Here is a 16,724-nt window from a genome sequence, read left to right as displayed (position 1 = left end):
GAGTTCAAACTATATGTAGCTTTATGTAAATACTAACATACTGTATGAAACCTTTTGCTATTTTTTCTGTTCAACATGTTTTTTAGATTATTGGTGTTCACACATGTAGTATAGTTACATGCTAATACAGGTGACTTACTCATTTGGAATCCTGAGTAGTACTCCACTGACACAGAATAATCCAGTTCATTTATTTTTTTTTTCCTTAATATATTTCTATTTTGCTCTTCCTCAAATCTCTATTCTACTGAATGTCCTTTTGTGTATCTCTGTGTGCCAGATTTCCCTAGAGCAGATAACAAGAAGTAAAGAGGCAGGATCACATGGTATGCAAGTATCCCATCTTACTAAACATTAGCAAAGCTTTCCTGAGTTATCGTATCACTTTATATTCTCAAGAGTTCCTGTTTCTCCTCCCCCTCGACAACATTTGGTGTTATCAGACATCCAACAGTTAGCCACCCTGATGAGCATTACCTGGTGTCTCACTGCAGGTTCCATCTGCACTTTCCCTGATAGTAGGGAAGATGAGCATATTTTCATATGTTTATCGGCTTTGGGCATCTTCTGGGAACTGGCCCTGCATACCCTTTGCCCAGTTTTCTATTGGGTTGCTTCATCATTTTCTTATTAACTGGTAGCATTACAATTATTTTTGTGTATTTTGGGCACCAACCGTTTGTAGTTACATGTGTTGCAAGTATCTTCTCCAAGTCTGTGTTTCTGTTCTTAATTCCAGTCATTTCGTTATGGCTCATGCATTATCGGATGTCTTGATATTTTACTACCCAGGTACAAAGTGGTGGTTAAGCACATGGGTCCTGAAGCCAGACTGCCCAGGTTCAGATCCTGACCTTTTCTCTTACTAGCCATGTGGCCTTGTATAGACTTACTTCATGTCATTGTGCCTCAATTTCTTATCTATAAAAAGGGTGTTACACTCGTACCCACAGTTGTGAGGATAAGATGATTTAATACATATAAATCACTAAGAATAGTATCTGGCACAGGGTAAGTTCTCAACAAATATTTTGCTGGTACCATTCTTCATAATTATGTTATTCCTGGTCTTGTACACATATTTATATGATTGTTAGCACTGATTTGTCATGTTTCATGAAGAACCCTATTGGAATTTTGATTTAAGTCACGTTAACACCTCACAAACTACACCTTACAATTGCAGAGGGGAAGTGTTACCTTTACCTGGAAAGATACAGTGGTCATCACCTTAACTAATCAAGTGACCAATGTAGCATCACAAAAGGGAGACCACCCAGCACGTTCCTCCTGATACAATGCAGTAAGAAGTGTACCACATCGCCCATAATGTATTCTTACAAACTTAACCTGAACCTAATCAAGCACTTAGACCTAACTTCCAATTTGCAGGACATACAGGGCATAGGGACAAGTAAAACTACGTTAGAAACAACCCCAGAGCATGTGGGGCATTCAACAAGACAACGGTGGTTCTGTTAAAGTCAGTGTCAGGGAGGAAGAAATGGGTGCTATTATAGAGCAATAGTGACTTAGACATACGACAGGTCAGAAATGCACCTTGTACTGGACCCCAGTTGGGTGAAAAAAAAACAGCAACCTATAAAAACCACTTGGGACATAACTGAGAAACTAGATATTAGATCACATTTGGAATTATTGCATAGTTCTCTGAGGTGTGATCATGGTACTGTGGTTATGTAGGCAGTGCTCTCATTTGTAGGAGATACATACGAAAGTATTTGATGTCTATAACTTAATTCCAAATGTCTGTATCATCATTTCAAATGGTATAGCACAACCCAAAAGCATAGATGATAAACACAAATAATAACAATTTCGAATGTAAGTGGTGTGTATGTGGTGTTCATTTCAGTATTCTTCCAAGTTTTCTGTATTTTACTTTTTTTCGTAATAAAAAGTTGTAAAACATGAATGGCACTAACCTTATGGATTAATTTGCAGGGAAAGTGTCATCTACATGGTACCTACAAACTAAATAACTTTCCATTCATTTAGGTCTGCTTTTATGCCCTTCAATAAAGTTTTATTGTAATTTTCTCTATAGAAAATTTTCATTTATTTGTTAGATTTAGTTAAGAGGCAAGGAAATACACTCACCATGAGAGCCTCCAGAAAGGAGCATAGCCCTGCTGATACCTCAATTTTAGCCCAGTGAGACCTGCTGGACTTCTAACCTACAGTAAGATAATACTGTAAGATAATGAATCTGTCTTGTTTAAAGTAATTTATTACAGCAGAAATAGAAAAGTAATACAGCAATGTACTCCAAAGATGCTTAGGTTCAAGTGAGAAGTCCCGTTTTTACCTACAACATATTCTTTAAAAAGAGTCCATAAGAAACTACAACACTGAAGGCAATAAGGAAGGGACATTTACTACGTTGGCACACATGAAGGGAATTGGTTCTTTCCTTCTCGTTTGACTATCAATCTTTGTACAATTTCTTTTTTTTTTTAAAGATTTTATTTATTTATTTGACAGAGAGAAATCACAAGTAAGCAGAGAGGCAGGCAGAGAGAGAGGAGGAAGCAGGCTCCCTGCTGAGCAGAAAGCCCGATGTGGGGCTCGAACCCAGGACCTGGGATCATGACCTGAGCCGAAGGCAGCGGCTTAACCCACTGAGCCACCCAGGCGCCCCAACAATTTCTAATTCTACTCATCAGAACCCAAAAGAGATGCATGATACCTGGAATTTCTTTTTTTTTTTTTTTAAGATTTTATTTATTTGACAGAGATCACAAGTAAGCAGAGAGGAAGGCAGAGAGAAAGGAGGAAGCAGGCTCCCCGCTGAGCAGAGAGCCCGATGCGGGCTTGATCCCAGGACCCTGAGATCATGACCTGAGCTGAAGGTAGAGGCTCAACCCACTGAGCCACCCAGGCGCCCCGGTACCTGGAATTTCTTAACGGAAGTTCTGCTTTTCAAAATTTTTACCCATTTGTTTGCCCAAAATAAATATTCACCAGTAAAAATAAGAATTTAGTAGCATAGGGTGCCTGGATGGCTCAGTGGGTTAAGCCGCTGCCTTCGGCTCAGGTCATGATCTCAGGGTCCTGGGATCGAGGCCCGCATCGGGCTCTCTGCTCAGCAGGGAACCTGCTTCTCTCTCTCTCTCTCTCTCTCTCTCTCTCTCTCTGCCTGCCTCTCTGTCTACTTGTGATCTCTCTCTGTCAAATAAATAAATAAAATCTTTTAAAAAAAAAAAGAATTTAGTAGCATAAAGAAGATTACTGGTTTTGAACCTCAAAGCAAAACAGAGTGCATTACTCACTAGGGTTGCTATGAGCATTTTGGGCAAGTCTGTTCTTTACTGTGCAAGACTGTTCCACAAATTACCAGACACGGAGCATCCCTGGTCGCTGCCCACTGAGCACTAGCTGACCTCCCTCCGTGGCCACCTCATGCCCCTGTGACGACAAAGCATGCCCCACAGACATTCCCAACTGCCCTCTCCCCATTCAAGAACTACCCATACAGCCTTTGTTAATAATGAATCTAATCTACTTGTGGCAACTTGCTGGCCTGTTAATAAACTAATTAAAGGCCCTAAGATTCCAGCAGAAGCAGGCATACTCAAGATGATATAGTTTATCAAGGAGTGACATGAGGTGATGATAAAAGAAAAGCCAATGGAATAGACAGTGTTCACTGAGCAGGGAACATGAAAAGAGCTGTTGCCCAACATCTCCAACAAATCAGAAGATATAAATCTGCCCCTCGAACCCCCCCTTCTAAAGACAACACTGACACAAAAAAACTAATCAGAGCCCTGAAGTATCTTCAGGGTCTCAGACGGCTCCCATTCCTTTGTGGACCTGTGACCATGGTTGGACCACCGGGCATGGTAACGTCTGCCAAGGACCTTGTGCTCTCTTTCTTACCAGGCTGATGATCAGGAAACTGTACAGAGTAGCAGATTTCCTGCTCCCTCGAACTGTAAATATGTGTTTATTTTTAAAAATAGAACCGGTGTTTTGTATCTACGATTATGGTCATTATCTTGCTGAGAAACAAATTAATTTGTGAAACCAGCTGAGCAGGCTCACCGCATGCTATGATTCTAGGTAAGGTGCAAAATCGACTTGAAAAGCAGGAATACAGAAAGTGCAGGTTTCACCGATCTCTCAGGATACGCTCTTGGAAAAAAACTAAAATCATTCCTAATCCAACAGAAATGACACAAGAAATGGTAATGCATATAGTTTCCTCTGCTGGCTTATTTTGAGCTGACAATGCTCAGCCAAATAGCGTCTCAACTTAGATTCCCCTGCTCCCTCCAAAAGATTTCCTGCAAACATCTTCCCTTAGAAGGTGCCAAGGACAACTTGATGAAAAGAAAGGAGTAGAAAAAGTATTTACCAGTAGCACCAGAGAGGAAAAGGGGAGTGGATGGAAAGCACGCCAATGAGAGGGACTTACTGGACAAAAGTAGGTGTTCTCCACAATGTGATGGGCCACCATGCTGTTCTCGGCAGACAGGGACATGATGAACAGCAAAGCATCCCGGGCCTGCTGACCTACTGTCCCCTCTCGGTGAATGAAGGGAATCAGAAGGGAGAAGATGAGGAAGTTGGCGGCCCCTTGGTCCTCACTAGTGTGGAAGAAGAGTTCCAGGATAGAGGGATCTTTGGCAAGGATGGAACAAAGCTGATTGAGCAGGACAACCAGCTTCCCTTCCACGGTGGGGGTGGCTGTTCCCGAACAAGAGCTCAGCAACATCATCAGGGGCTTCAGGATGGGCTTGTGGTGCAGCAGAGGCTGGTGGGACTGGGTGACCAACATCTCATACATCTTGAGCTGCTCGATTTTAGTCTCATCAGTAAATTCCCTCCGCAGGCTCCAAAGGAAGAGCTTCTCCATGATGTTCTCTGAGACCACAAATTCCAGAATTGGCCCCATCGCAGCATCCTTGGCTTGCTCTTCGATCAGCAAGAAGAGCATGTGTTCTACATAATTCTGTACAGCACTGGCCTCATCTGGAGGGATGGACCCATATTTTGCCTGGGTGTTCTTCAACGGGTCGTGCTTCTCTAAGATCTTCACAACCTGCAACCAATGCAGACATCTGTCATCCACCTCGTGTTTACCATCATTACAAAAACGCACTGCCACTGACTGTGTCATATCTTCATGGGAAATGAGGAGCCATGGCCCACAATAAGGTAAATTATGAAGGGGCGTCTGAGTGGCTCAGTTGGTTAACCATCTGACTTTGGCCCAGGTCATGATCTCAGGGTACTGGGATCGAGTCCACAGGGAGTCTGCTTCTCCCTCTGCCTCTTCTGCCACTCCCCACCCCTGCTCATGTTCTCTCTCTCTCTCAAATAAATAAATAAAATCTTTTTAAAAAAAGATAACTATGAATCCTGGGTTTGCCTCTCTCATGAGGATAAGATGAAGTGGTTAAACTATAGAAAGCATGTGTTTGAAGATGTTCATTTATAATAGTTATAAATTTTGGCAACCTAAATGTCAAAGAAGATCATATGTTTAAAAAAATTAAGTTACATCCATTCATAAGCCTTTATTATAAAAACCACTAAGCAAAATGAAAAACTGTGAGTGATATAATAGATGAAAAGTCATTTATATATGGTTAGATCCATCATTATCAACTGTATCAAAAACATGTATGTGAAGAAAAAATCAAAAAGAAATATGGAAAAATAGGGGCGCCTGGGTGGCTCAGTGGTTAAAGCCTCTGCCTTTGGCTCAGGTCATGATCTCAGGGTCCTGGGATCGAGTCCTGCATCGGGCTCTCTGCTCAGCAGGGAGCCTGCCTCCTCCTCCTGTCTCTCTCTGCCTGCCTCTCTGCCTACTTGTGATCTGTCAAATAAATTTAAAAAAATCTTTAAAAAAAAAAAAAAGAAATATGGAAAAATAATAATTTTTGTGTTCAAAGGCATGACAAGTTCTCAAATTTTTTCTGAACTGTCAAGAATGTAATATTGCTTTTTAATTTTAGAATACATTAAATAAGTAGATTTATTTAAGACTAATTTATTAAAACTAATTTAAGTCTGCCCATGTTCTTCTACAGAGTTGATTTGGAGGTTCCAACAGGGAACACAGCTCCTCACATGTCCTTGACCGAACATCTCTCCCCCTTCTATTTGTAGGGGCACCTTCTTCTATCACGCCTGCAAGATTAGGTTGGATGAAAGGAAACTGATGAATGTGGGACACATACCTAGCAGAATGGCATATGCTGAAACTAAAACGAATAAAATAAAATGAAGGTTTTGAACTCTGCGTTTTTTTAAACCAGAAAAATTTCTGACATGACCAATTACAAAATAAATCCCTAACATAGCAAGTCTCTGATGGAGGCAATAAAAGTTTTGGAAATAGTGGTGATGGTTGCATATGTTGTTTAACGCCACTGAACTGGAAACTTAAGAAAGGTTAAGACGGAAATCTTTGTTATATACATTTCACCACCAGAAGAAAAAAATCAGTTGATGGTAAAAATATACATAAATCCCAGTTAGGTCACGTGACAACCCTGTTGTTTCTCTCTGCTGACTACTGAATGCTTCCTACCTCTCTCTGTCCATCAAGATTATTTCCACCTTGGGACCTAGAAATTAAAACAATTTTTTCATCTCAACTCCCATGCAACCATATGACTTGGAATTTCTAGGATAAGATCCATTCAGTTTACTTCCTTTAAAATGTATACACATAATCTGAGACAATGCAAAACCTTATCAATGACTTGATCTTTGGTCCTTTCTGCCTTCCTGAACTGCATGCTGTAGGGATTATGTGTGTCTTCTGCTGTACCCTCCTGGCCCAGTTCTATAACGTGCTGTTACGTGGCCTATTTTTAGGTTATAGAATTTTTGCAAGTCACTGGGGAAGCTGGCAAAGGTACAACGCTATGTCAGCATGCATGAGCAATGAGAAAAATTTATTCCTCTGGAAAAGGTCTGAGATTTTCCCCTGTCAGAAATGAGGCAAAGGAGCCTTTATAGACCAGGCAAGTGTATCCAGGATGAATAGATTTCCACAGAATCTGTCATCTCTACCAACCTGCATTATGAAATTAATAATGCTGTCACAAAGGAAAAAATCACTCCAACACCCAAGTTGGCATGTCCAATGAGAAAGGCCTTCAGTGAGCAGCTACCTGGGTGGAACAGGGCTCAGGGACCGGTGGCCCCAGTGTACCCACTGGACAAGCCCTCTCCTTCAAGGCATGCCAGACTCCAGAACTCACCCCCTCCCCACCTCCCCCAACTTCCCAGAAGTCCTCCAGAATTCCTCAGAGGCCTGAGGACCTCACTGGCAGAAATGCTGGGGCCTGGCTGTCCTTTCCCTCTGCTCTGGCCTTGGCAGTTTCTGGTGTGGGACCACAGTAACGCACATTTCCCAAAGGGGCCACCTCAATACGCATTTTCCCCAGCCCCAAATGCTCTACCTTCAAGGCTCCACATTCTGAAGAATAAATTAGTAACATACTTCATCAATGCCCTAATTTCAAAGTCCACATACTGAGTTTACTTATGAGAGCTATCTACATACAGGTAGGCCTAGGGGTAGAAATGTAATTATACTTCTCATGTGTGCTCAGGCTGTCTAAACTGTTGAAAATTGAAACTGTGCTTTATATACTGTTAGTAGTGACACAAATTAGCTCGATCTTTCTGGAAAACAATTTGGCAATCTGTAACTGAAGCTATAATATTACTCCTGCCCTTTGACTTGGTAATCTCACTTTGGGGAAAATGCCCCAAGGAAACAATCTAAAAATAATTTGTTAAGAAAGGTTCACACCAATGATATTTTCAATAATGAAAAATAAAAACACCATTGACTCAGTCAGTCAATAATAAGAGGATCATAGTGAAAATGTTACATCACCATACAATAAAGCTATTAAAAATAAACACAAAGTGAATCAAATCACTACACGCAAATGTATATATGAAACAATTTAAGTTAAAAACTAAATATACTGACAAATAGACGTAGGATCAGAAAGGAGTCTGAAAAGACATAAATGGGATTTTTAGGTTAATGAGTTCTTCTCCCCTGTAAACTGATCTAATTTCATAATATAAATAAAAATTAAAATAGACATAGTAATCTCGTACTATGTCTTTTAAAAGGGACCAAAACACTGAGTTAAAAACAATTCATAATTGAAGTCTCCTAATTCTCAGAAATTCCTAAGCAATATAAATTTACACATGTGTATATGTACTTAGGCTACATGCATGCGTTTCTCACATACCTAAATGTGTGTAAGTGATATACAAAACTATTTACATGGGCACAAAGTACATTCTTCTCATAGATTTGTCATTTATATTATTGTATACTGTATTGTATACTGTAATTTCTTTGCAAAAAGACCTACTTTTTTTTTAAGGTTTGTCATAGCAAAAAAGAGAGAGAGAGAGAGAGAGAACTGAGGTTTTTATACAGAAGGCAAACTGAGCCACTTTGGAATTGAAGAATCTTTACCCTCTTGATAGCATAAGCCTCGTCAACCCTGCCTTCTGGGTTACTAGGCAGAGAAATGCCAGTGCAGAGCTTTGATAACCCACAGAAGATGTAAGGTTTATTGGTCGTGTGGAATGGAGCAGACATATTAGGAGCCCACACTCATTCCCAGCCCAGGCCGCGTGGTTTCACTGCCAGGAAGAGGGTGTGTTACACCAAGGCCTGTGAGTCACGGAATCCAGTGCTCAGCAAAGTGCTAATTATGCCTCTGCTGACACATGTCCTTAACGTCCCTCCTCAGGGGTCAGGACCCGCCCAGGCCACCTCCTTTTCTCTTCCCGGCAGATACACCCACGACCTGCTTTTCTGAGTGGGTTCTTGGGGCCCATACCTAGGGCCTGACGGGGACTGTCTAAGAAGCTTCTTGCTTAGCGCACAACATGCACTAAAACGCCGAAGAAATTCTGATGTCCCAAGTTTGCTGCCCAGCTGGTGTCACAGTTCTCTCCACTTCTGCAGACAGATGCCTGATATGACTGGACTTTTCCTTATTCTTTCCTTTAGCGCTGTCTTCTCACATCACTTCCACCAAACCCTGAGATTCCTGTGTGCTGACTTCTGCCTGCTGCCTACTGTCACGCGTTGATCCGCTCTGACCTTCTAGTCCCACAAATCCACAGTCCCATGCTGCTCCCAGTGGCGTCCCCAGGCCAAGCACGTTCCCCTGAGATCCTCTATCTTGGGCTCTCGACCCTGCCACCGGTCTCCCAGCCCTGGCTTCTGGGCTATATACTTTGCCTCCGGGATTTAGTTCAGGGGAAAAAGTACTACTAAGGGAGCTGGAGGGACCCAAGGATGGAAGAGAGGGAAAGCAAGCAAAACATGCTATGCAAACATTTCCTTTACAAGTTCACTTCTCTAGGCTGAAAATGCCATTGAATAAAGCAATCAGCCCCTAATAATAGCCCAAGCTCATTGAGTAAGCCAGCTAATCTGGGAAATAGCATTGTCAACGTTTCGGCATTTATTGGCATTTGTTGGTCCACAAACTTTAACAAATACAAGCTGGTATATATGTGTGTGAATCATGAGCCTGGATCACATAGAGATCCTCATGTAAATTATCACAATTCTAAAAAGAAACAAACACACCAAAAAATCAATAGTGTAAATGATGGTACACAAATTACCATCTGACCAATAGAGCTACATTTTAACCTAAGTCATTTGACTTAGGTTAATGGAACGTTATTACGGGTAAATGAGATGAACAAAGAGCATCTTTCTTTCACTGAGGCTATCTGCTACTCCTATCCTTAGCTCTAATGATGGTCCCCGACGGTCAGTAATAATAGGTCTCAATTCCAATATTCACAAATTCTAAATAGGAAGCTCAAATGCTTTCAGAATGAAAGAGCCACATAATCACTCCTCCAGCTAACAAATGATTATTCTTTGTGGTAAACACGAGTGTTTATCTGTCAGCTTAGCTCTGACTCCATCTTAATATTGTTTTGTGTCTTACATACATGCACGTATTAAGAAATGACTACTTATGCTGCTTTGGTTAGAGCCTCATTATTTCAAGAAAGTCACATGAGTACAACCCATACTTTGAAATCCTTTGGAATGCTAATTTAAAGTGGCATCGTGGAAAAAACCAAGTTACTAAGCAACATTTTCCACCACACAGAAGAAGGGCAGGCTTTTACGATCTTAAGGCAAATTCCACTTAATGTACCAAATAACTACAACAAAAGTAAGTTTCCATCCAGTCCTTAATCATTACTTAACAGCGATGTCTTTCAATCTGGCGTACTCCTTGCACACTGACTGCCATGAGAAACATCTACTGAGTTGTTTCTTTTTATATTAAGATAACAGCCTAATAATATACATGTGCTTGTACAATTTGGTTCATTTCCACTCCAGTCCCAAACTCCAGAGGCATGTCTAAATCTGGGATAAATTGGGGAAAAGCAGACGCTACAGGTACACACCATTCCTCCTTGGGACCAGAGGTGGTCTAGCATTACTGCAACAAAGAAACATAGTAGGAACATCAATCAATAAAATAACATAATAAACTACTCCTTAGATATGTTTTTTAAATTTATGTATTAGGGAAAGGATTTAAGAGTAATGATCTATGTAATAATGTTGGGTCCCCCAAAATTGGGTACCCCAATAATGGGTCCGTGATTAAAGGAGTGAGACTGATACAAAGCAAAGGTCAAAGAAAGTTTTATTTCGCGCCAAGCATCAGGAATCAGACCGACTGTCAAACAGAGCTGTCGGGGCCGCCCCGATAGAGAGGACGACCCCTCCCTGCTTTCCAGACTAACTTTTATAGAGCAAAGGCCATGTGGTTGGGCCTGGCCACACACAGGTGGCCAATGAGATTGTAACACATAATGGAAACTCTACAGTGATGCTAGGTGACCAGTTGAATTACAATTTACCCTAGTAGACATTTGAACCAGCCTATCACACCTTGGTTAGGATTGGCACCAAATGGCTCCCAAAGGGCGGAGGCCCATACTCCCTGGTAGCTAGGAGACAGTATGCGCCCCCCCACTGATTGAATACCTCCACCTGGCCTGACCCACCCTTGTACTTGGACTTTGTTACTTGGGACTGGTTTCCCCAACTTGCTTTTAAATAAGTTCCCCGGGGGGGCAAGGTCAATTTAAGTCTTACAACAAAATGGCAGTTCTACCAGGGTGGGGCTGCTCTGGCTGAATAAGCCCTTACAATAATATTCCATTCCATGGCCAAAACAGACTTACACTGAGCGTATAGAGGGTGAGTTGCTGACATTTCCACAGGTTCAACATTTCAAGGTCCAATCGGAGCACAAGTTAATGCCTCGACCCTCTAAAGAAACATAGCTTTTGTTCTGCTTTACTTCCTACTGTCAACTTTAGAGCTACTTGAAAAGCTGAGATATAATTTTTTTAAATATTAACAAACATCACCTAAGATATTAAGAAGATCGGATTCCCTAATACTTCCCCATGTTTCGTCTCTCAAAGACTTTATTTAATTGCTGTCAGTTAATCTACGGCAAGGCACAGACCCAAAGAACGAAGATGAACAGAATGAGAGAATCGGTTTCACGGAGGCAGACTGAAATGCACATTTCAAAACCACTATCAGTACCCTATATTTCTTTAATAGAATCAGGCTACTTGGAGCTGCATACAAGATACTGTACTTAAGGGCCACCTGAGAGGCTCAGTCATTAAGCATCTGCCTTTGGCTCAAGTCAAGATCCCAGGGTCCGGGGATCCTGCCCTACATCAGGATCCCTGCTCTGCAGGAAGCCTGCTTCTCCTTCTCCCCCACTTCCCCTGCTTGTGTTCCCTCTCTCACTTTCTCTCTGTCAAATAAATAAATAAAAATTTAAGGAAAAAAAAGATACTATACTTAAAACATATTATCTATTTTTGCATTATTATGGGAAGACATTTAACTTAATTAACTAACCTCATTGCCTTTCCTATCCCCACCCCCATCAAGAAGAAAAAGACTGTGAGACCCACTAGCTTTACTTTGTCTACCGCCATTACTCTATTTGAGCTCTGACATTTTCTTGGTTTAAAACTGTATAACCACTTACTTTTGAAGGCTGAGGATGGTGAGGAGAAGCTTTTGGCTACTGACCAACCAGAAGCACATAGAAATGTGCATTTCCACTTGTTTTGTTTTGTTTAATATTTGTTTATTTTTATTTGACTTGAGCGTGGAGCTCAAGGAGGGGCTCGATTCCAGGACCCTGAGATCATGACCTGAGCCAAAATCAAGAGTCGGATGCTGGGGCGCCTGGGTGGCTCAGTGGGTTAAGCCGCTGCCTTCGGCTCAGGTCATGATCCCAGGTCCTGGGTTCAAGCCCCACATCGGGCTTTCTGCTCAGCAGGGAGCCTGCTTCCTCCTCTCTCTCTGCCTGCCTCTCTGCCTACTTGTGATTTCTCTCTGTCAAATAAATAAATAAAAAATCTTTAAAAAAAAAAAAAAAAGAGTCGGATGCTTAACTGACTGAGCCACCTGGTGTCCCCCAATTTATTTTATTTTTAACCCATCACCTCTGTTTTCCTGGCACTAAGAATAGATACCACTAAGTATATAACCAATACTGATTCAATTCTTAAAAGGAGAAGACAGAGGATGAATAGCGCAAAATGCAAGAAGCTTCACAAAGTACAACTCTGCCATTGTGGAAAAAACTAGTGTGGGGGCAGGTTAATTTACATGGAAATATAGTTCAATAGCTTATTATCTGCTGGACCAATGCTTCTTACTTCTTGTTTGCTCTTCCATTCAGAAGAAGCAAAGAAGCAAAAGCAAGAGATAAAAAAGTAGTCTACTAGACTATAAACTGTTCTTAGAGACTACTAGAAAAATTAAATATCCATTCACTCCCCCAAATTGTTCATCATTAAATGTAAGTCCCGGAGCGCCTGGGTGGCTCAGTCCCTTAAGTGTCTGCCTTTGGCTCAGGTCATGATTCCGCAGTCCTGGGATCGAGCCCCCCATGGAGCTCCCTGCCCAGCGGGGAGTCTGCTCCCCCTAACTGTGCTCTCTCTCTGTCAAATAAATAAATAAAATCTTTTTTTTTTAAATGCCAGTCCAAAGATCCTACTAGAAAACTACAGAATGTTTTAATATGAGTGCATGTTCAAAGGTGTTTTCTAAGTCACCTAGCTCTTCTAAAGTTGTACTTCATATTTCCTGTCTCTTGGTTCAACAATTTATTGAACATCTACAATAGACTTACAATATTCTTGGTGATTTATTGAACATCTACAATAGGCTTACTATATTCTTGACACTGGAGATGTAGGTAAGCTACAAATGGTCTCTGATCATGAGGAACTCAAAATGAGATTGGAAAGAAGCTACTGTACATGTAATTTTAATAAAACGTGGTTGGTCTGACAGCGAAAAAACACTTGGGATGTTGTTGGAGTACAGAGTGGAAATATAGAAGAGAACACAGAAGGTTTCCTAGAAGAAATGATGTCCCAAATGAGTCCTTAAGAAAAAGAGGCATTTAGCCAGGGGGGGGTATATTATAGACAGGAAGAGGAGGAAATGCCTAAGGCAGAGAAGCCTGAACTAGCATGCCAGGCACTGCCTAGGAGTGGGGGTGGCTAGGAACTCCAAGTAACATTGCATTTCTGAAGACTAGATCAGAGACAAGGAGTAAAATCAAGACCCTATGTGACATCCTGGCCTGTAGGTGCCCAGAGGCCACTAAAGTGTCCAACTAGAAACAAGATACAGGCAGATTCGGATTTTCGATTCACTGTTCTGACAACTTTCCAGCGCAAGATGGCATCTCAGAAAGCAACAGGAAGCACAGGCCAGCAACCAGGTTGTAGGATTCCTGTAGCCTTGATTCTCTGGAGTCACTGTTAGGAACATAACTATTCCTGAATGTCCACTAGAGAACCCTTCTGGGGATGTCATGAGCTCCCTGAATCCAGGGAGCCCTTGGGAAACTCAAGTGCTCGACTAGTTCAAGGCCTCTACGCCTGGGAGCCTCCAGAATCCCAGACTGCCTTAGATGATGGAGGTTGCAGAAAAAGCTGTCTCTGACAGACAGCAAGGTGTAGGTGGGCAAGCAGATATCCTCCTCCATCAAAGTTTGCTTTGTTAAGTCAAGATCTGGAACAGAAGCTACTAGTAAACAGTGGAACAGAACCTGTCAAATATATGTTAATTAAGCTGAATTTGTACTTAAGTATACTAACAAACAGAAGAACTCCGGATACCCACAGACTTCTGTTGACTTCATTTTCCCTAATTTGCCATATTAAAAAAAAAAAAAAAAACTAAACAAAAAAAATAACACTGTGCCTGCCAGCTAACAGGACACTTCAGTAAATACGATGCAGTCACCCAGTTCTGACTAGGCCACATTTCTTGCCAGCCTTACAGGCTTCCTTAGGTTGCCTCAGGAGAACCCAGGGGCTATTGTCTCACAAGTCACAGGATTTTCTGTCAGACTTTAGCTCATTCTTCCCCCAATCCTCTCGACCATTCTACATACGTCCCCAGCCTGAATGACTCCCAGCCAAGTGCTAATGTATAAACCTCCAGATCAGTGAGTATCATTTATTCCTATCAACTGAAGGTCCCGGGCCTTACCCCACATGTAGCTCTGCCTCTCCACTTTGCCTTGTCTTCACCTTTCTATTTTTACCACTGGAAAAAGCCAACACTGAGCATTCCTTCCCAATACCTCTTCGCTAAAACGTTCTTTTCCTTTGTTATCAAACCTTCCTTTCCTATAGTCAAGCTAGCCAAATCTCACTTCCTCCATTTCCCAAGCCATTTTCACAGATAATAGTCCCTTCCTTTGACTTAATTCCCATAATCACTATTATTCATTTTCTAATAATGTATCTGGCCTCGTCATCCAAATTAGCACATACATTCTTTAAAAGCCCAGACCAAGGCTGACACATCCCCCTGTCCCACTGGTGCAGCCTACAATGATGAACCTATAGCTGGGGTTAGTAAACCTCCATTTAATAATAATGGTGTTGACATGCACGTGCATTTCTTGAACCAGTATTTTTATTCATAAAGGTAACCAAAAGAGCCTTTCTTGGAAGCAGACAGAGACTTCGGGAACTTTGCAGATTTATTTAAAAGGAAAAACCAAGTCTAAAGAGGTAAGCAAGTTAAAGAAATGACTGAAAGAGGAATAAGACCAAGAGTGCCCCCATTTTATGAAAAGAAGTATTTAATAACTGGACACTATTCCCTCTGACAAAGTTATCCTTACCCTGAACTCAGTATTTTCCTGTACTCAACAAAGGGTGCCATGCTTCAGATCACCCAAAATGTTGGATGATGCTGAAGTCATTCATAATGGATATGGAAATGAGTAATCTGATTATGGAACCAATATTTACTCCTTCACCAGTGGGAAAGGGTATTTACACATTCTTGAAGTAAGACTCTCCAACACTCCAGCAGCTTTGGAGAAAGCTTGCCCAGGGTGGAATCTGACAGGGCAAATGATCCATCTGCATAAAATCAAGAGGTCGATGATATTTCCTGTCTTTGAAGACTGGTGCAGAATACTAAACGGATCACTCACAGATTCCCCATCAGGTATGCTTACAACAAAAGTATTTTTACACAAATAAATAAAATGGGCCCAGAGCCAAGAATGCGAATTAGAATGATGGACTTTTTCAGCCAAATGAAATGACTGAGGCTGAAAGTATTCTCAATATTAAACGTCTAACTGCACACTCCTACCAGTTAAAAAAAATGAGCACAAATAATTATTAGATACATTAATAAATGTACACATACTAATATGTGACTATATTACATACTTAATAAACCCAAAATAGAAATTTTCAAAAGTTAAAGATAAAAACCGGCCTTCTAAAATACTCTTCCTATACCCAATGGACTAAAGGGCACATCCCTTAGGGTTCACAACCCCACTTTGGAACCAGCAAATAAAAAACTTATAAAAGTACAAATTTAAAGATAATTGCTCTAATTATCTGGAAAACTCCTGAATTACTTTCCTCCCTTTACTGAAGCAGATGTGTCCTTAAAATCCAGAGCAGACCCATTAAGATTCTAATAGCAAAATGTCAGAAAATGGGAAATGCATGAAAAGTCTTGGAAGCTTTACACTAGTGACAAGAAGCTACAAAGTGTAAGTGACCCAGAGCAGAATTGATTTTGTTTTTGATCTAAACTGTGTCCCCCATAATTGCTGTGATTTGCAGGCTCAGTGCTTTAACCCCTCTGGTGTTTGCGGTCACAGGAAGGAACTGGGTAGTCATTAAAAAACTGTCACATAAATAGCCACTTACCAGCTCACCTAGGGAGTGTAATGTTGAACAAGTAGTAAAGAAGACCAATTTTATTTATTTTACTACTTGTAAACTCCCTGAGGAAAGTGGTGAGCTGATAAATTTTCTGAACATTGAACCCGTAATTATCTATATAAGCGGATCAGAGTTACAGAGAAGTCAAACTGAATAATCAAAAAAACTTTTATAATCAGCTTTGTAATAAATTCAGATACCGCCAGGCATCTTCTTTCCTTAAATTATGCAAGGACCACCAGCCGGAAAAGTGGTAGAGCACAAAGGTCAAATATATCAGCCAAGGGACCAAGATCCACTATGTACTTGCTTGAAAACTCACTATCTGTATAACCTCAAGAGAGTTAACTCCACCTCTCTAATCCTCCATTCCCTCATCTGTA

At 41.1% G+C, this 16,724-nt stretch overlaps 1 protein-coding gene across 6 annotated transcripts in view; it reads right to left on the bottom strand.

Moving 5' to 3' along the window:
* Nucleotides 1-16,724, bottom strand: part of FHIP1A (FHF complex subunit HOOK interacting protein 1A) — a 279,678-nt gene that overhangs the window by 110,775 nt on the left and 152,179 nt on the right. For all 6 annotated transcript variants that reach the window (XM_047717642.1, XM_047717638.1, XM_047717644.1 and 3 more), the window contains one exon: nucleotides 4,442-5,068. In XM_047717642.1, coding sequence (XP_047573598.1) covers nucleotides 4,442-5,068 — 627 coding nt within the window. The remainder of the gene's footprint in view (nucleotides 1-4,441; nucleotides 5,069-16,724) is intronic.

This window comes from Lutra lutra, chromosome 2 (genome assembly GCF_902655055.1).
Source record: "Lutra lutra chromosome 2, mLutLut1.2, whole genome shotgun sequence".
Classification (NCBI taxonomy): Eukaryota; Metazoa; Chordata; class Mammalia; order Carnivora; family Mustelidae; genus Lutra; species Lutra lutra.
This window is presented reverse-complemented; position numbering and strand designations above follow the sequence as displayed.